The following is a 22,398-nucleotide window of genomic DNA, read 5'->3' as shown; positions in this document are numbered from 1 at the left end:
ACTATAAAGAAGGCCTAGAATGAAGAACATTGTGATGTTTTCATCCTTAAAGCTCGAACCGCCGCGGTGGCCAAGAGGTTAGAGCGTTCGCCCCGCATGCGCAAGGCACAGGGTTCGAATTCCGGCCGCGACAGACCTAAGTCGTTAAAACAGGTAGTGACAGTTCCATCGCCAAACACTCGGCATCAGGTGTGAATGTCACGGGTCCTCGGATATGATCTTAAAAACAGATGTCCCGTGTCAAAGTAGGTGTGGCACGCTAAAGAACCCTCACTTCTCAATGGCCGTATGCGCCGAGCATAGGCCTAAATTGTAAGCCCTTCACCGATCTTGGTGACGTCTTAATATGAGTGAAAAATTCTTAGGCGAGACGTTAAGCAAGATACAATCAATCAATCAATCTTAAAGCTCAAGATGAAAGTGCAAACCGTCAATATGGAGTGTTACTATCCACAATGCGAGTACCTGTGTTTCCCTAGAGTGAAAACAATATATCATATCTGATTTTTGTTTGCTCAAAACATCATGAATTTTTTTTTTTTTATTCAAGCGCAATATAAAATCTATTTTTATTTACTTATATCAGTATCATACATTGCAGAGATATATACCCAAAGAATGCATGTCTGTGTCGTATGTATTATTGGGTGATAACACGATTGATTGAGAGTAATGTGTATAATTGGCATAATTTTTATCTTTTAGCATCAGTTTTCATGTTGAAAGGCAATTTGTGCACTACTGTGAACTGCAAATAAACCAACAAAACTAGTGAAAGCATTGTAAACAATCTCCAGCGTTCTTTAAAATTTCAAACTTCTTTAAACTTGTAACTGTATAGTATTCTTGAGTGACCTCAATGGAATTCACAATATCAAATCAAAGTACTGAAAAGCGGTAAGCTGACTTCATGAATTCTGTCTGTAATGTTAATGAGCAGGAACAACAGGAGAAGAAATTCATGCATTATTCTTTATTTTCGCACAACTAAATAATACATTTTCTGTAAAGAAATAACAAATATGGATGGGAAACAATGTCCTGAAACTTTTCACAATGTTGAAAAATAAAATTTATATGTTGTTAAAAACAATGGTCACTATAATAATTTTGGTCCCACCCAGAACTAAAACCCTGTCCTTGGATCATGAAATCTGCAATTTTGGTAACGGACACCTGCTCCTTTTAAATATCTATTTAATTAGAATTTAGTATCGATAGCATTACCACCGACACGGTGGTCTACAGGTAGAGCGTTCGCCCCGCATGCGGAAGACCAGAGTTCGAATACCAGACGTGACATATCTAAGTCATTAAAACATGTAGTGACAGTTCCATCGCCAAACGCTCGGCATCAGGTGTGAATGTCATGGGTCCGCGTAGATGACCTTAAAAACGGATGTCCCGTGTCACAGTAGGTGTGGCACGCTAAAGAACCCTCACTGCTCAATGGCCGTAAGCGCCGAGCATAGGCCTAAATTTGAAGCCCTTCACTGGTCTTGTTGACGTCTACATGTAAGTGAAAAATTCTCGAGAGGGACGTTAAACAAGGCACAATAAATCAAGACAATCAACAGCATTAAAGGCAATGTTATTGAAATAGTTTACACATAAACACTATATACCCAGTTTGGCCCCACCCTGGAATCATGAAATTTACAATGCTCTACATGACTATGCAATGCTTTTTTTTTCTTGCAGATGTGATGCTGTAGAGAAGAATATTTTTTTGGAAATTGGTCAAGTGTTGGTTGAAAATTTGAAAGCAGTTGTAATGGTAGTTTTCAGTTAGAAGTGTTCAATTATTATCACACAACGGACGCTGATCAATTACAATAGAAATGAATGGAAACTTTCAAACATATTATCATTCACAACAACTAATATCTAATAAATAACTTACTACTGTGTTCGAGTTTAACAGTGTATGAAACATTTTTAGAATACAACTAAAATGAAACAAATCAATAGTTTGATACATACATCTAGATGTGCAGTGTATGTCAAACAAGAAAGAAAGGAACAAACAAACAACTGGACAAAAAAGAACAATACACATACAATCATGTAACTACAAATACATGTACTAAGTAACAAGTGCCACAGATATTCATGTCAAAACACACCAACATAATATTGCAGGTCTATAAAACACTTTGCATCCATTTCATCACCTTACCAGAAATTAATGTATACATAAACATTGGAGATGGCAACAGTTAACCGATTAATCGGTCGGAAAATTCGCGATCGGTTACAAATTTCATAAACCGGTAAGTCGATGCTTTTTAAAGTATTTGTAAATTATTTTTTTTACATTTCTAATATTATTTTTTCCTCTCAAATTGGAAACTAGACGTCTTTAAATCTGCAGGACTGATAGCTAATTAGCAAGACACGCTCACTATAAAAACAAATGCCCTTAATGTAGTCATTGTCACCTGAATAGTCATCAAAATTTAATTGTCCTCAAGATTATGAAAGTTCCAATTCATGCGTAAAAAAACAACAAATTTTCAGCTGAGCAATATTATTCAGCTTAAAAGTTCTCATATTATCAATCGCTTCGAAAATTTGCAATTCATTCAGCAAAATTGCAATCAAAAAACATCGGCAGCTTGGCGATATTCTAAGAGAAAGCAGGACAACAAAGCACTTAAAAGTTACAAAAGTAATTTTCAAACGGTATTATTGAAACCGCTCTGTTATACGCAACAAAGCTTGACTGCTCCCTTAAGAAAGAGATTGAGGAATAGGCAGAACCAGTCGAATATTGACAAGTTTAGCTTAGGGAGTCAGCCAGTGGAATTTCCATAATGAAATCACCAAGATATCAAATGCTGCAAACTGATATACGGGTTATATACTGTATATCTATTTGTTATCATCATATTCCATGCGAGGTATCGGTCTCCATGAACTTCAATAAAAATATCGTCACTACTAATATTGCTCCTGTTAGAATTAATGAAGAGGTATCTCGCCAAAAAACTATATACATTTATTGTATGAAAAGATCATTCAATGAAAAAATGTGGGGACGAGAAAGACCGACAGTAAAACCATCCCCCTCCCCCGCATATACCTGTCATTCTCCCCCGCATATACCTGTCATTGTCAATTCTTTGTTTGAAGTACAAACAAATTGAAAACACGATTACTTTTCATTGTGTGTTGCATGCTGTGGACCACAAAACCATTTTTGACATGAAATGGCAACCTTTATCTAACACTAGTCTTGTTTTAATCATATGTCTTCCGTAAACGCAGACCTATATTTTTTTTTTATCTTTTGTCTTTTCCCCTCCCGTATGATCATTACTGTCACTCATCTTTGAAACTAAAAACGAAATCAAATTTGATTGTGTTGACGATATCTTGGTTGTTTAGAAATGGTAAGGTAAGCCTGAAACCGATGTATGCTCTATATTTCTGACCTACTTACATGTACACATATGTATCGTGTATAGTATCGGGGGAGGTGTAATCAGTTACGCAATATCGCCCCTTTGAGACCCCGATCTCTGAACATAATCGTAAACAAGTTCTTTCTCGTTCTGCGATCGACGCGGATCTTACTGTGTACTTAACTGTTTTACTGTGTTGTACATATTTTTGCTGTGTCGGGCGAAATTTTACTGTGTCGGAACTGCAGTCAAACCACCGATAAAAAACCCCTCGTATATAGCTTAATGGCGTGGCTTCTAAGTATATATTGCAGCATGCAAAAGTATGGATTTTCTTGACCTCTAACCGCTATGCGATGGTTACAAAGGCACCCTAGCCCAACACGGTTTCATGTACAGATTCTTATTGAATTTTTTGAAAGGTTTGCACGAATTAATTTCTTAATAATTACTTTTTATTCCAGACACAGATTCAAACGGGAATTTTAACTGAAGAATGATCTGATTCTTGTGTCCCACTTTTCCCCAGAATGAAAGCAAAATTGTCACATCTTTATAGATATTTTATCCATGGTCCAACGAACTATATTTCCAACTTGCCCCTGCGGATATGAATATAAACCCTATACTAGAACGGTTGCAAAATTACAACTAATTTAAACACGATTTGTTTACTACAGCGATGCATAAATTTGCATGTAGGTGGCGATAAACCGGAAACGCGATGACGAAAGCAAAAGCCAACCAATGCCAAAAAGGAAAATTGTGAATGAATAAGGTTTTAAATTTCCACACAAAACATTAATTAATGCAAACAACTGAAAAAGTTTTCCTGGAAAATGTATCCATTCCTTTTGCTCTGTAAACAATCACTAGCGTTCTGTAAAGTTTCAAAACTCTTTAAAATTGTAGACTTGTAGATGTATATGGTGGTCGAATGATGTCACTTCCTGTTAGGAAGCAGCCGATCTCAAAGGACAATATCGATTGCACGATGCAGTAGTCTTTCTTTGTTGCCATTGATGTCCCCGGTCACATTCATCATTTTTCACTTTAGAATTCCCCAGTATCATTATTTAGTACAATTGACCATTATCATAATTGTCCAGTTTTCTCTCGTAAAGATTTCACACTATCGATATTTCTTATCATATCTGCTGCTTTTTCTGCAATCATTATGGTTGGAGCGTTCGTATTTCCAGAAGGAACATTGCGCATGACGGAAGCATCGACAACCCGTAGATTTGGGATTCCTCTAACTCTGCATAAAAAGGAAGATATGTCAATTATTCAATAGATTCTAATGTCAGTAGTCATCTTTTTGCATATCAATTATAAACTGAGACAGTTAAGTCCATTTTCTATTTCTGTTTTTCAACATTACCAACTTCATTCAATGTGTAAAACTATATTGCATTGATTTTTCAAGTTATTCGGCTGGTGTGCTTAGTCTTAGTGTGCTGCTGATTTCATCTCTCATATTTCTAAAGGTCAATGTTTGCTCTATTCTCAATCTAGTATAGCTTATTGTTCGTTGTCTTCATCCGTTTCATTACACAAATGCAAACCTGAGTTCAGGATCAACCACCGCTGTGGGATCATCTTTGGCTCCCATTCGACAAGTCGAGGTCGGGTGATAGACTGTGAAAGTGTAATGCCTTAGTCTGCAAACCCAGTACTCGTCTGAATCTCGAGATAAGTCATCACACTGGGGAGTGTATGCCTCTAAAGGATCCTGTGGTGAGGCACCAATTGATTGAAAAGCTTTAGTGTCACCTAGACGAAGACTTTCTCGTACTCCTAGAAAATTAAGGATTGTGCAAGGTATTATCAAAATACACATATTACGAGGAATATGTGCTACTCACACTTGGCAACACATTGAACAGCTATCAAGTAAAGAATTATGATTACACCAATATCTGAATGTCAGATTAGCTGTAAAAAGTATTATATAGTATTTTGTAAATCAAAATAGTTGTTTATGAAAGGGAAAGGTAACAAACTGTAATCAATCTCATAACCCATTTAAATATTACAAACTAGAAAAGTCCTAGGGGAACTAATACCCCATACAGGGTACATTTAATGGTGAGAAATAGTGAATTTGTGCTCATTGAAGAATACGCACATCCTTTTGACATGGAAAGTCTTGAGAGCAATTAATTTAAATGCAAGACTATATACCGGTATTCTGCAGTAGAGTACTGTTACTTAATATAGCCCAGTAGCTAAGTACTTCGTTACTAGCTTGAAAATACGGATGTATATTTAATTGCTGTTATAAAATTTAGAAATTCATTTCAAAATTAAGGATTATCTCCCTCACGCATAGCTCTTATCCTTAGAGGAATTTGACTCCACTTTTTTGGCACACTCTTTTTCCCTATAATAGCTCTAAAACTTCATTGTTATTTCGGATTTCAAACATTTCGGTTGAGCATCACTGAAGAGACATTATTTGTCGAAATGCGCATCTGGTGCATCAAAATTGGTACCGTATAAGTTTTACATCATAATACATGGATAACTAATATTTAACGTACATGGGCCAGAAAACGACACATCTTTTATTAACAAAATCATCCACAGACAAATGGAGACAGACAGACAAACAGACTAATGATTCCATTATATCCTCTCCTACAATAAGGTAATAGTCTCTCTGAAAGAACAGACCATTACAAAATCTAACGGAAAATAACTAAGTTAACTAGTAGAAAAAAAAACCTTTAAATGAAATATCCCTGAATTCCTTGAGGGTTAATGAATCTTAATAAAAATGATAGGAGCAGAACTTCATTCTATATATAATCTATACACAAAGTTTGAATTAAAACTGTTTATTGGTTTTTAAATACACTCTGGAAACTGACAACACCTTTCAATATTAAACAAATCCATACCTTCCTTGAATATCGAAACATCTCAATCAAAATAACAAGTGCATAATTTTGAAATTTATATAAGATATACATAAATTTTTAATGAAATCTATTCATTGGTGTTAAAAATATCCGCTGGCCAAACGGACGGACAATTTAATTCCAGTATACCTCCAAAACTTCGTTTGTGGAGGTATGAATAAAGAGATGGAAAAACACGGACCCCTGGATATACCAGAGATGATATCAGGTGTCTAGGAGTATACATACATTGCGACCAGTCACACCAACCGTGAGCCCTATATCGTAAGTGATTCGTATATCTGGACATCAATTTATTCTTTAATCGACAAGACACTCGGACGTCAGGCACACGTGATTATTTACTCTAACAGAGCAAGTGTTTTTTATATATGATACTGTAATTCTGAACAGATGAAATAAAGAATTGTAATATCCTTTGTTTATGTCTTCATTTTCATCACTAACAGAAATATCCTATTTGTAATCCAATGATGTTGAACCGTTGTTTACCTATTGAATTTAACTACGTATTACTCCGTTTACTTAATCAAGATCACCGCAAGTATAAATGGTCAACTGGAGTTTTCAGGATTTGTGTTTGTCCTACTCTTAAATTTGTATAAGATTTATGAGATTGATCACTGTTTTCTTTACCTTTTTTCATCTCAGGGAATACATCATCGATTGTTTCCGAAATTAACCACATCAGTATTAAAGCAAGAACTTTTGCGTACGAACTGAACTCTGAACTCATGACAATGTCTTTTTAGAATATACATACCCCTCACGAACGTCTTTATGTCGTCTGGGTGATCAAGGTAGTTTGGATCTATGAGTGGCGGATCAAATGGATCATCACTCTGAAGGCGTATGGTCCCTTTACTCTTGGGATGGAGAAGAATCGGTAGCACGATAAATGTTCCTATATTTTTGTCTTTCTTCTCTTGAAATTCCTTTTCTTTGCCTTCTTTTAACTTTAAATGGACAATCAAAGAACATCGCATAGACAAATAAAACACACGTGTTACTGATTTACCAGTCATATTTGTTTGTTGTTTTACGACCAATTATATGAAAAAACCGAAGCCATGATAATTCAATTCTGAATGATATATAAATATATCCAATTCATCTTACAGGAAATAGATTGGAATTTATCCATTTGGCAAATTTTAAAGTGAATTAAACTCAAAAGTGTATTCCTAAAAGAAAAAATGCGGTAAAAACCTTTGGATCTAGATTAAGGAAATCCATATATTCCTGAGTGATTTCTGGAACGTAAGAAATGCTGAAGAAGTGAAACTGTAAACGAGGTGGAAGTTTTTCGTCGTCCGTGATAAACGCCGTGCCCTCCAGATGAGTCTTGCTCAAAGTACCTAAAATGGCACATACATTCTACAATTGCATGTATGAAAGGTGAATATAACAGTGATCAATCTCATAACTCCTATAAGCATTCTATGAACAAATATACATGATTGTGGACAATTATTAAAAATATATTGATTGTATTCCTGCCTTGAAAGAGAGTCAAATTACTACGTTCCACTACACTTATACAGCTAATTATATATTAACAATAATCATTTTCATTCATATGCCGATACGATATATCCCTGTAAACTCGAAATAAAAGACACCACAGAGTCCTCTACATCTGCTTCGCACCTAGATATTTTATTGAAAATGAATATTAAGGGCACACTAACAACTCAACTGTATGACAAACAGGATGATTTAAGCTTCTCTATCGTCATGTTCCCCATATTTATGTACCAATATTCCAATATCACCTGCATATAGTGTTTATATCTCTCAACTGATTCCATACACAAGACCTTGTCCTACGTATGATCGGTTTTCCAATCGAGGCAGGCTACTGTCAAAAAAGTTGATGTTGCAGGGGTTTCGATAATTTCGTTCAAAGTCTATTTTGCAAATTTTATAGTTGTTAAAATGATCTAGTTTTTCAATACAATCTATCATTGAGTCAAATGCTGTCTGACTCGTTTCATACCGATTGTTAGGCCGTTCTTGGCACACTGATTTTGACCACAGATTACTCCGATAGGGCATGCTTACTTCTCCTAGGTACCTGATCCTATTCCTGGTATGTCCAGGGGCATGTATTTGCGAAACTCTTTATTTTGTATTCCTCACAGTAGTTATAAGATTGATCACTGTCTTTTTATATTCTCCTTTCTAATTAATTAAATGCACTCTCCGCATAAAACATGCATTAAGATATGTTGAAGGTCAATACCCTGTCATCGATGATTATCAAACTCCGGCATTAGATCATGTTCAGTTTTGTTTATAAAAACCATCACAGATGTAAATCTGAATGTAGTACGATATCAATCACTGCATCTATAGTAAACAGAACCAGGAAGTTCACAAATCACCATCATACTGTACCCTGGCGTTTACTATAGACATATTAATGTCAGGTCTGTGTCTAAAGAACCAAAACAACTTGAATAAAGGGTGGGTGGAAGGGTAAACCATCGATCATTCCATTAATGCATGTTGTCTACAACGAAGTATGAGTGTCTAGAGAATGACTAATGTATCATTAACCTATCCTCAGTTACTTGTATCCTCCAGCATTCAGATCATGTAAAGTGTAGAGCATAAAAAAACCTTCACAGACCATCAAACATCCTCTTGCATTCATTGGATAAATACAAAAACACTATACTCTCCCAATCCTCGTAATAGCAATACTACATGTATTAATACATGTGTATTTCAATATTTGGTAGCAGACAAAGGAACTCTCCCTTCAAGCAGGTCTAAGCTGTTCGCTATCTTTACATTCATATGATTTATTTCACAATACCCATTTGGATTAAACTCCACAATCTGCAAAATGAGGATCATCAATCATATTTTAATAAATACTGCAATACACCAGTCCCAAAAACACCCAAGGTAAGAATCAGTTTGCCCGCAATCCACAAGATAAATCACTGGCAATTCACAAGATAAATCACTGGCAATTCACAAGATAAATCACTGGCAATCCACAAGATAAATCATTGGCAATCCACAAGATAAATGACTAGCAATCCACATGATTAATCACTGGCAATCCACAAGATAAATCATTGGCAATCCACAAGATAAATCACTGGCAATCCACTAGATAAATTACTGGAAGTCCACAAGATAAATCACTGGCAATTCACACGATAAATCACTGGCAATCCACACGATAAAGCATTGGCAATCCACAAGATAAATCACTGGCAATCCACAAGATAAATTACTGGCAATCCACAAGATAAATCACTGGCAATCCGCATGATTAATCACTGGCAATCCACAGGATTAATCACTGGCAATCCACAAGATAAATTACTGGCAATCCACAAGATAAATCACTGGCAATCCACAAGATAAATCACTGGCAATCCACAGGATTAATCACTGGCAATCCACAAGATAAATCACTGTGGCGTCAGTGTCCCTAGGACTGGAAGACAGATGAACTCATTCAACTTATCACATGGATATAGGATGTCATAGAGAGAAAGCGGAATATCCCTCTCAAGTCTGTGGTATGAATAATACAACCCCATAATCCATGTAATAAATCAAAATAATGTTCCAATCACTATAGAAAAAACATAAATCATTACTAGCATGTATCGACCACTAGGGCTGGTCATGAAACCGAAGATGAACACAATGAAAGGTGAAGATAACAATGTTTTTTTTTCTGGTCAGCTCGGCCCAATAGGGAAATGCATGTGCAGCTTGCCATCTCGAACACACTCAGATATTGAAAACAATCCATTTTCCGTCTCCAAGGCAAATAGGATACCAAGTGCACGTAAATTGAACCACAAACGTTCAGCAATCTAGGCTATGTGAAGTAAGAAAACATTGCCTTCCTAAATACCTTAAAAAGACCTACTGGAGAAAAAGTATCCTACTTGCATGGATGTCAAAAGAATGACATTTGCCCGTGAACCTCAATCAATGAGGAGATAAAATCAGCAACATAAACAATGTAGTTCAAATGTTTTCCACGGTCAATATAAGTTTTATATTTACCTGATTTCATTGCTAGATATTGTAAGATGGTTACTGGTGACGAAACCTTGGCTAGGTTTGTCACACTTGAGGAATTGTCATGGAAATCTATAAATGTCATTATATGGTCCTGTAAATTATCCCCAACAGGTAGATCAGCAATCACTGGGATCTAAATCAAAATCTTTGAATCAATCATTATATTACATAAATTTCTGAAACAAGGTATGATACGCACCAGTTCGCTTTTTGGTGTTCTTTGTTACAATTCAAATAGGCGACTACGAATGTTATTGATGACAAATATTTGCAAATGAGGAAGTTTCGGGAAATATAAAGTTGTTAATAGTAGATTATTTTGAATGAAACATGTTGCTTTTGTAATAGAAAATGAGTGATTAGTTTACTTATTTGAAACAAAAATGTCTGGTTTTAATTGAATCCGCATTGGGAATTAGTCATACCCCCTTTGATTTGAGATGCTCCTTCGGTCCTATTCCAGAAAACATCAGGATCTGGGGTGAGCTGACCGCTCCTGCGGATACTATGACCTCTTTGTTTGCCATGATCACGTGCTTCCTGTTGTCTTTCACAAACGTGACACCTACTGCCTTCTTGTCTTTGATCAAAATCTGAAACAGAAACTCATAAATTTCTTTTTGCAATACGTGGGTACCACAGATACATGTACAATGTGCATGTAAGTAAGTAGTTAAAGATCATACAATGAGAGGGTTTAGTTATTACATATATAATTATGTAGATACCTTTGTAACATGTGAATTCATGGAGACGTGAAGGTTCTTGCGTCCCATGGCGGGTCGTAGAAAGGCTTTAACAGTACTACAACGTTCTCCATTCTTTATCGTTTCCTGAGACGGGCAATAACCTAGGATTAAATTAATGTATTTTATTCACAAGGAATCATAAAGTTATAAAGCTAGAATCAATATGTCATGAAACATTACTGTGAACAAAGTTAACAAAATTATCCACATGTCAGGTTCTTGCTCTAAGAAGTGAAATTATCACATAATACCTATCCCATTGATTTACGACCCTCCGCTTATTTTGGTTAATCAAAAATTAAAGAATTAATATATTGTATAAACTACTAAACAACGATCAATTGGAGGCATTTCTTTAAATATTCCGTAATGATTCACCTATGCATAAAATTGAGTTCATCTTACTGTATAGGGGGAAATGATTCGCGGTGGAAATTTTCGCTATATTCGCGGTCTAGACAAATTCGCAAATTTAAGAAACCGTGCATATTTATATTTTTATTATTCTTTAATACATAATGTGTTTAAGGGGGGGGGGGGGGCTTATAGTGATTCGAATCCGTGAAGTTATGAACCCGCGAATGTGTCTAAAACGAAAAAAACACGAAAATTACAACCCGTGAAATTATTTTCCTATACAGTATTTGAATGTAAATTTTATATTTATTCAAAATGCACCGAAATCCAATAACGTGATCAGACTTACCTATTTGTGATTTGCCATTGCAATCTGTGATGGGGTATCCGAGTTCCTCCATTGCTCGGGCATAAACTTTCTTATTGAGGGGCGTGGTAGTCCCGTCACTGACGGACAAATAACCGCCTTTTCCATGATAGTCTATTAGTACATGAAATGTAAACATCTGTAAGTAACGCAGCGTGATTAAGGCTTCCCGATAAACTCACAAAATGTACGATGCACGTTGAACAACTCGCCCAACAAGAGTACCACAAATGGTTCAACACACGCCCGTTAGACGTTCAGTACTAGTGCAATATCCGTATCCGTGATGAGAAAAAGTCCAACAAAGTATTTGACCTACTTTAGCTCAAAAGTAGGTCATGGTGCACTAATCAAGTTGAAATGTGAACTTATTATATATCTCCCTGAGAGGGAGGTTGTGACAAAATTTCAAGGCAATATCTGCATTCATAATGAACAAAATCTGGAAAACTGTTTGACCTACCTTTGCCCCTAAAGTAAGTCATGGTGCTCCAATCCAGATCAAATGCAAACGGAACCTATAATCCTCCGATGGGAGAGTTGTGACTAGATTGAACTTCGACTTTGAGAAACAATAGGCATATTCTGCTTGGCATAAAGTGTATGTGTACCACTTTTGACGGTCCTAGCCCAAACGGTTCGGTCTGTATCCTGCCTAAAAGGTTTTCCTACTAAGTGATACGTAACTACAACCTTTACTTTTGACCTTGAAGAACAAAAGACGCCGTCCACTTGTCATGAGAGTATGTGTATCAAGTTTGACAGTCCTTTTCCCGATAGTTCGGTTTCAACTCTGCCTATAAGATTTTCCTATTAACTGATACTACGACCTTGACCTTTGAAGAACAAAAGACATCGTCCACTTTATATGAGGAGTATGTCTACCACGTTTGACGGTCCTAGCCCAACAGTTCGGTCTGTATTATGCCTATAATCTGATACTGCGCCCTTTGACCTTGAGAAACAATATGCATCCTTCGCTTGGCAAAAAGTGTATGTGTACCATGTTTGACGGTCCTAGCCACAACGGTTCGGTTTGTATTCTCGCTACAAAGGTAACTGATACAACGACATTGACTTTTGATTTCTGACCTTGAAAAACAGTAGATATCCTCCTCTCATCATGATGATCAAATGAACCAAGTTGTAAGATCCTGCAGCTTACGGTTAATTTTGTATTTTGCCTACACGGTCTGGACAGACGGATAGACAGATAAATGAATGACACCATACCATAATAGGCCCCGTCTTTGAAGGGCGCATAAAATTCTATAAGTAATGCAAATAAACAATGTTTTTGTCTGACTCCTAAAAATAATCATCGTGCATTTTAAATTGACTCAGTGTGAAAATCCCATTAATGGAATGAGATCAAAGCCACTATAAAACATTTCGTAAAAAGGTAAATTGGAATCCAGATCGGAGGCCTAAAGATTTGTCAGAGTCGAAGTATATTTATGCAGTGAATAAATACGTTTTGCACATATTGAATTATTCAATAATATAATTCAAATCGTATTACATTAGTTTCATTCCCATGGAAGTCAGCAAAAGGAATCTTTTGTTTGTAATCGAAAATAGAGGTGTCCATTCGGACTATTCAAAGACGAATTAAAACAAGATTTACTGCACTAACAAAACCGCTCAGTACATTCTATGCAACTCCCGGAAGTATTGATTTATACCCTTGTGCGCATGCCCCAAATGACGTATTTGTTTACAAACACAATAACGACAACACAGTATGCAATCAGCTGCTAGCTGACCGCCTGAGCCGGGTTGGAAATAGTTAATGAAATGTTACTGTTGATTGATTGCTTTGGCGCTTTGGTAAATAAAATAGGTTAAATAAAACTTTTGTTTATTTTGGAACTTTGTCAAATCATTTGAAATATCAATCCTGAAAAGTTCCAAGACTTCATCCTCGTATGGTTTCAACGGATATGATTTTTTTTATTACACTTTAATTCATAAACCCTGCAAATGTGCACCAAATTTACCAAAATGTGCATCCATATTTATTACAACTAGGCGCAGGCTAAACAAAGAAATACACAATATTCACATTGCACAATTCCGAACACAGCATGCAGCAATACGAGCGCGAGCTGAGTGATTTACAAATGGCTGACAAAATGGCCGACAAGACCTTGCTCAACCGCTTGGGTTATGTAAACATGACCCTAAATTCTGAATAAAGACTCCCGACATGTCAACAATGAAACGAAAGTAGAATATTCATTTTATTCATACCAAAATACCTCTTTCTTGTACATAAATCAGCTTTTTATTAATGAATTTTCAACGTTAGCATGTCATTTTAAGTCCTAAACACACCACTACTTCAAAAACTAATATTTCGGCTTCTATTTACCGAATTTTCACCATTTCTTCTTCACGAACTAGCTACGTGACAGGAAATTCAATTTCCAACCACTGCGCATGTTCACCGGGTGTTTCCCTTTTCTATATTTAGTTGAAAGCGAACAGATATAGCGATCCAATCATAATACGGGATTTAGTGAAATCCCGTTCCGGCTTTGGATTTTACGCAATATGTTTACCTCATTATGCAAGAGCAAAAGTTGCATAGGGTTTTGTTAGTGTACTGTATTCTTGTGAAATGCCCCGTATGGCAACAAAGTAATTATGGTAACCAAAAGAATGTCTTATCACAAGAAATACACATGTGAAATATGAATACCCAATCACAAACCATTCATAAGCTAAGTCCAAGGTAAAAAAAAATTCTAACGTACGTTAAACTACCAGGTCAATGTTATGAGGTCAAAATATGGGTACTACAAGAAAGGTCTTGTGAAAACAAATACACATTTCTCACATCATCACCCGTGTGAGACCGATTTACCCATGTGAGACAACCATGTCAGATTTTTCTGTCTCACGCTGCTGCGACGTCATTTGATTGCGACGTCATATTTTCTATGATTTACATTACACGGTGAAGTAAAATATTTTGATATATCTGATATAGCTTTCTGGTGGACAACCTTGATTTGTTTAGTCTACACTTATAGTGCAAACCATTTTCGGATATGCTCTTTCTGGCTGTGAAGTTAGTTTTTGCATTGAAGTTCAAAAGAGAATTTTTATCATTTTGCATTTTCTCGAAGCTCTTGGATTCATGCGCTAAATTGTGTTTAAAATGTGAGAAAAATAATCCTTCATTATTTACTCGTGTGGGAAACGGAAATTCCATCTCTGGAACAAGATTCACTGTCTAGGATTCTGCAAAGCCTTGTCCTAGACTGTGAATCTTGTCCCCTCAGTGGAATTTCCCTATCCCACACTCGTACTAATGCAGGACTCTATTAGTGATATATGAAAGCCCCCACTACAACATTCAAGATTTATGACCTAGGTTAAAGTTTATCAAAAGTAGGTCAGATTCCAAGGTCACGAGGTCAAAACGTTGGATACCAAAAGAAAGATCGTCTCAAAAGGAATGCATATGTGAAACATGAAAGTCCAATCACTAATCATTCAAACGCCATGGCTAAGGTTAAAGTTTTTCAAAAGTGGGTCAAACTCCCAGGTCAGCGTCATGAGGTCAAATGTTTTGTAATCAAAATATAAGTCTTGTTAAAAGAAATGTACATGTGACATATAAAAGTCCCATCACCATCCATTGAAAAGTTATGCCCAATGTTCCAGTTTTTGCGGACAGACCAAAAACGTTGTACCCCCGATTACAGGGGCATAAAAATATTAAATTTTAGCGTTCTCCATTTGCCATGTTATAGTTTATCACACAACTGTATGGGTGTAAATGTAGCAAAGGTGGTTGGTGCTAAACATTTCTACAATTCATATTTACTAGTTATCTCACAAATTCGAGGATTAAATGTAAGGAACAAAAGAAATATTGTGGGTTTATGTATCAACCTGAGTTTTGAAGTTCCGGAATCTGCACATCCTCTGATTTAATGAAATATGGGAGAACGTCTCTATAGCTCCACCCTGTACACCCCTCTCTTGCCCAACCATCGTAGTCATGACGACTGCCGCGGATATATTGCATGTAGTTCATGTTACTAGTTCCTCCAAGGACTCTTCCCCGAGGCCAGGCGCATCGCTGAACTCGAAAAGACAATACATGTATTTCATGTACATATACAAACGGCAGTTCCAATTTGATTTATTTTAAAAATAGAAATTACATTAGATTGATTGATTGATTGGTTGTTTGTTTTTACATCCCGTCGAGAATTTTCACTCACATTGAGACGTCACCAGCTGTAGGGGAAGTACAACAATTTTAGACGTATATTTAGCACTCAGAGCCGTAACAATGAGAGTTCTTTATTGTACCAACATCTGTTGCGACACGGGACCTCTGTTTATGTCATATCCGAAAGACCCGTGATTCTCCCTTCTAAATGTCGAGCGTTTGGTGAAGAAGCAATCATTACCTATGTTAAGGTATTAAGTTTGACACGCCCAAGGCATGAGTGGGACTCGAACTCACGACCTCTTGGTTATGAGGTGAACACTCTACCACTGAACTACCCCGAACAGTGAAGAAATACATCAGATAGCAGTTGTCTATTGGCCAGAGCATTCGCTTCGCAACCGGACGATAAGTCCCGGAACCGGGCGTTAAGTCTCAATCCCGGCAGGAAGTCATTGTAACATACTGCATCTTCCATCGTCTTGCGCGCAGGATTAAAATCAAATATTACGGGTCTTTCGAATGACCATCGAAATGAAGGTCCCGTGTGCGGCACGTGTTGCAACGATAACGAACACCTAAATGTTACGGCCCTGAGCGCCTCACATTGGTATATAATACGTGGAACTTGTTACGGCCCTCAGTGCCTCACATTGGTATATAATATGTGGAACTTGTTACGGCCCTCAGCGCCTCACATTGGTATATATTATGTGGAACTTGTTACGGCCCTCAGCGCCTCACATTGGTATATATTATGTGGAACTTGTTACGGCCCTCAGCGCCTCACATTGGTATATAATATGTGGAACTTGTTACGGCCCTCAGCGCCTCACATTGGTATATAATATGTGGAACTTGTTACGGCCCTCAGCGCCTCACATTGGTATATAATATGTGGAACTTGTTACGGCCCTCAGCGCCTCACATTGGTATAAAATATGTGGAACTTGTTACGGCCCTCAGCGCCTCACATTGGTATAAAATATGTGGAACTTGTTACGGCCCTCAGCGCCTCACATTGGTATATAATATGTGGAACTTGTTACGGCCCTCAGCGCCTCACATTGGTATATAATATGTGGAACTTGTTACGGCCCTCAGCGCCTCACATTGGCATATAATATGTGGAACTTGTTACGGCCCTCAGCGCCTCACATTGGCATATAATATGTGGAACTTGTTACGGCCCTCAGCGCCTCACATTGGCATATAATATGTGGAACTTGTTACGGCCCTCAGCGCCTCACATTGGCATATAATATGTGGAACTTGTTACGGCCCTCAGCGCCTCACATTGGCATATAATATGTGGAACTTGTTACGGCCCTCAGCGCCTCACATTGGCATATAATATGTGGAACTTGTTACGGCCCTCAGCGCCTCACATTGGCATATATTATGTGGAACTTGTTACGGCCCTCAGCGCCTCACATTGGCATATATTATGTGGAACTTGTTACGGCCCTCAGCGCCTCACATTGGCATATATTATGTGGAACTTGTTACGGCCCTCAGCGCCTCACATTGGCATATATTATGTGGAACTTGTTACGGCCCTCAGCGCCTCACATTGCTATATAATATGTGGAACTTGTTACGGCCCTCAGCGCCTCACATTGCTATATAATATGTGGAACTTGTTACGGCCCTCAGCGCCTCACATTGGTATATATTATGTGGAACTTGTTACCGCCCTCAGCGCCTCACATTGGTATATATTATGTGGAACTTGTTACCGCCCTCAGCGCCTCACATTGGTATATAATATGTGGAACTTGTTACCGCCCTCAGCGCCTCACATTGGCATATAATATGTGGAACTTGTTACGGCCCTCAGCGCCTCACATTGGCATATATTATGTGGAACTTGTTACGGCCCTCAGCGCCTCACATTGGCATATAATATGTGGAACTTGTTACGGCCCTCAGCGCCTCACATTGGCATATAATATGTGGAACTTGTTACGGCCCTCAGCGCCTCACATTGGCATATAATATGTGGAACTTGTTACGGCCCTCAGCGCCTCACATTGGTATATATTATGTGGAACTTGTTACGGCCCTCAGCGCCTCACATTGGCATATAATATGTGGAACTTGTTACGGCCCTCAGCGCCTCACATTGGCATATAATATGTGGAACTTGTTACGGCCCTCAGCGCCTCACATTGGCATATAATATGTGGAACTTGTTACCGCCCTCAGCGCCTCACATTGGCATATATTATGTGGAACTTGTTACCGCCCTCAGCGCCTCACATTGGCATATAATATGTGTAACTTGTTACGGCCCTCAGCGCCTCACATTGGCATAAAATATGTGGAACTTGTTAAGGACTTCAGTGCCTCACATTGGTATATAATATGTGGAACTTGTTACGGCCCTTAGCGCCACACATTGGCATATAATATGTGGAACTTGTTACGGCCCTCAGCGCCTCACATTGGCATTTAATATGTGGAACTTGTTACGGCCCTCAGCGCCTCACATTGGCATATAATATGTGGAACTTGTTACGGCCCTCAGCGCCTCACATTGGTATATAATATGTGGAACTTGTTACGGCCCTCAGCGCCTCACATTGGTATATAATATGTGGAACTTGTTACGGACTTCAGCGCCTCACATTGGTATATAATATGTGGAACTTGTTACGGCCCTCAGCGCCTCACATTGGTATATAATATGTGGAACTTGTTACGGACCCCAGCGCCTCACATTGGTATATAATATGTGGAACTTGTTACGGCCCTCAGTGCCTCACATTGGTATATAATATGTGGAACTTGTTACTGACCTCAGCGCCTCACATTGGTATATATTATGTGGAACTTGTTACGGACCTCAGCGCCTCACATTGGTATATAATATGTGGAACTTGTTACGGCCCTCAGCGCCTCACATTGGTATATATTATGTGGAACTTGTTACGGCCCTCAGCGCCTCACATTGGTATATAATATGTGGAACTTGTTACGGCCCTCAGCGCCTCACATTGGTATATAATATGTGGAACTTGTTACGGCCCTCAGCGCCTCACATTGGTATATAATATGTGGAACTTGTTACGGCCCTCAGTGCCTCACATTGGTATATATTATGTGGAACTTGTTACGGCCCTCAGCGCCTCACATTGGTATATAATATGTGGAACTTGTTACGGCCCTCAGCGCCTCACATTGGTATATAATATGTGGAACTTGTTACGGCCCTCAGCGCCTCACATTGGTATATAATATGTGGAACTTGTTAAGGCCCTCAGCGCCTCACATTGGTATATAATATGTGGAACTTGTTAAGGCCCTCAGCGCCTCACATTGGTATATAATATGTGGAACTTCGACACTTTATACTGGTGACGTCTCAACATGAATAAAAAAAATTAAAACAACTGACAGACATTATAGCGTAGCTGCCAATATATTCATATTAACATTTGAGTTGTCATTCACAAAAAGACTTGTAATGATGCACATTTAAACATATACCTTATCACGCATTGCCAAACATGCTTTTTTCTGAGGTACGCTTCTGAACATCCAGTCTTCCTTTGATAACTGCACACCTCCCGCGGCTAATGGGATACTTATATTGATATTTTCAAGTTCGGAACCACCGGCTTCTAGGATAAGTACTGACGATTCCGGATTCTCTGACAATCTGTTCGCAAGAACACATCCCGCTGAACCTGCTCCCACTGAAAATAACCGTTGAATTATAAAACTTTTGATTAAATTTTGGTTTTCATAACATGAACGCGTATTAAGGGTGTAACAGAACAATCTATAAATCAGCAGTTAGAAACAATATGATTACAACAAAATAAATATCCAATACAAATAAAGCATATCTCTCTAATGAATTCAAATATTTTTCTCGTTTATTTCTAAATAATAAAAGTATGATTTAAGATGATGACTTACGTATGATGTAATCATAGGAAGAATTTAGTAAGATATGCTCATCTGTGTTGTTTCTGTTCTTTGTGAAATACACCACTGCTACAGCAAGGAATAAAACTATTACGGCCGCCTTCAGTACCATATTCTCCTAAAAATCCCACAACAACGAAGTCAAATACAATTTCAAAAAAGAAATGATAAACAAAATTAATGTCGTTCTTCATTGAGGAAAATTCAAATCCATCGGTGTTGACCTATTTATTTTAAAACCAGCCTGTCGTAAAGCATTGCAATTTGAAGAACATTGATAAATTCAAGTGTTCTGCATTAGTAGGCTATCTGATTATTGCCATTATTATCACAATCATCATCACCATCAATATATCTTGGTATTAAAAAAAACTTAAATGCAATGGAGTTTGCTGAATATGATAATTACCGAATATCCGTTGAAGTCTCCACTCTCTGCCAGTGTATCTACCGCTGTCGGTCTCTACAGTGCTAGACTTAACCCATCAAAGTGCAAAGGCCGATATCCTTCTTCAATAAATGACAAACAACACTCGTTATAAAGGACGTGGATATTTACCTGTGTCGTTCCAGTTTTTGACCCGCCGTGGAAAAGGGCACGTAGTCATTTTCACCCCATTGAAAATATTACCGTAGGTCATTTTGATATTCTTTACAAGTGAAAGCGCGAATTGGAAATATTTAATCCGTTATATGTATAGAATAAATTTGAACGGTATCAGGACAACTCGCCCCCAAGACAACTCGCCTCTTCATCGGGACAACTCGCCCTCAAGACAACTCGCCCCCTCATCGGGACAACTCGCCCCTAAGACAACTCGCCCTCAAGACAACTCGCCCCTCTTCGGGACAACTCGCCCCCTCTCTTGAGATATTTTGCTCCTTCATATCATACATGTTTACAATTATTATTTTTGGTCTAAATCCAAGAGGTGTTTTAGCAGAAATTAATGAATTTCTTATAGATAGTATATACATCACAGACAATAAGACGTGTTCACATAAAGACCGAACTTCGTGTCTTTTTATGCAAGACGAAAGATTTTAGTGAAAATCCAGTGTTTGGGTTCAGTAAATTCATCATCACTTTTATGTACATGTAAAATATATAATTTCAGCGGAAACAAGTTAGCGTTTGGTATAGGGGAGTATTAGCTTGGTCTACAACTGACGTAGTATAATTATCAATAATCTGCGTCTGTTGGTAAATCTAATTGTTTGATTTCCCCCAAGCTGTTATAAATTTACTTCAAACGTTATGAGGTACTCATCATCAGAGTTCTTTACACTTTGAAATCGCCGCGTAGAAAGAATCACCCCGCGTAAAAAGAATCAGTAAAGCAAAGCCGTTATAAAATTTCTAAAATGGGAATTTCATTATTTTTCAACGGGATTTAGTTGAGAAACGCATTAAAAGATAATTACATGTATCAGAATATTCATGCTTCACCTTTACACTTATGTATACTATATCGATAAAAAACACACCAAAAAACCTCACTCACACTCCCCCCCCCCAAACCCAAAATTTTTCTCAGTATTGGAGACATTTAATGGTAAATATAATTTTCCTTGCCAATTGATTTATGAAAAATATAACTTTTTCTGAAATGCAATAATCAAATCTGTGTATAATTCTATTAGAATTTACCATTCGTGCTAAAGTATGAAATAAATCTTTATAGGGTTAAAAGTGTAAATAACACACACACACACAAAATAAAAATAAAATGTGATAATATATTTATATATAATATTGGGGGCGAGTTGTCTCAAGAGATGGGGGAGACTTGTCCTAAGAGAGGGCGAGTTGTCCTAAGAGGGGGCGAGTTGTCCAGCATTCATTTGAACCAATACTTTCTTTACGAAGCATTTCCTGTATCTCGACAAATTAGTCCGAAAACTGATACCATCATACGCACTAATCATACCAGGGATACTGGTTTCACCTATATAATAGGGTGATAGAGTTAGCAAGATTTGTCATGTTTGTATAGCAGTAGTGCCGTTTCTATATTTCCCCAATATGCAGTTAGCGTCTTTGTCTGGAAAAAGGGTGTGCCGACTTGAAAATTGGACATATACACACACACGCGCACACATTGTATATATATATATATATATATATATATATATATATATACATACTATAAGAAAAACCAAGAAAAACACAAATCTCGAATGAACAGTGAAATGTTATTTCTGTATTTCTTGATTTATTATTGGATATGTTCCCTGTATCAAATACTGGATTCCTTTTACAAACTTGATATACATACGAGGGTTGTATAAAAAGTGTCTGGACATGTAAAACAAAATCTTCTAAATAGTAAATGGCGACAACTGCAGGAATGTATAATAGATTTTAATACAGAACATAATACAATGAACTTTAAATGTG

General features: G+C 37.4%; 1 protein-coding gene across 1 annotated transcript; it reads right to left on the bottom strand.

Moving 5' to 3' along the window:
• Window positions 1-958: 958 nt before the first annotated feature.
• Window positions 959-21,483, bottom strand: LOC125674802 (glucose dehydrogenase [FAD, quinone]-like). The gene is made up of 12 exons (XM_048912103.2): window positions 20,407-21,483; window positions 19,989-20,115; window positions 19,554-19,762; window positions 15,776-15,965; window positions 11,852-11,983; window positions 11,125-11,246; window positions 10,822-10,989; window positions 10,379-10,529; window positions 7,544-7,692; window positions 7,098-7,290; window positions 4,976-5,207; window positions 959-4,668 (listed from the first exon to the last, which is right to left on the bottom strand). The coding sequence occupies exons 2-12, from the start codon at window positions 20,107-20,109 to the stop codon at window positions 4,503-4,505; spliced, it is 1,833 nt and encodes a 610-aa protein (XP_048768060.1). The 5' UTR covers window positions 20,110-20,115; window positions 20,407-21,483; the 3' UTR covers window positions 959-4,502.
• Window positions 21,484-22,398: the final 915 nt, after the last annotated feature.

Source organism: Ostrea edulis, chromosome 3 (genome assembly GCF_947568905.1).
Source record: "Ostrea edulis chromosome 3, xbOstEdul1.1, whole genome shotgun sequence".
Taxonomy (NCBI): domain Eukaryota; kingdom Metazoa; phylum Mollusca; class Bivalvia; order Ostreida; family Ostreidae; genus Ostrea; species Ostrea edulis.
The sequence above is the reverse complement of the archived record's forward strand: the minus strand, read 5'-3'. Positions and strand labels throughout refer to the sequence as shown.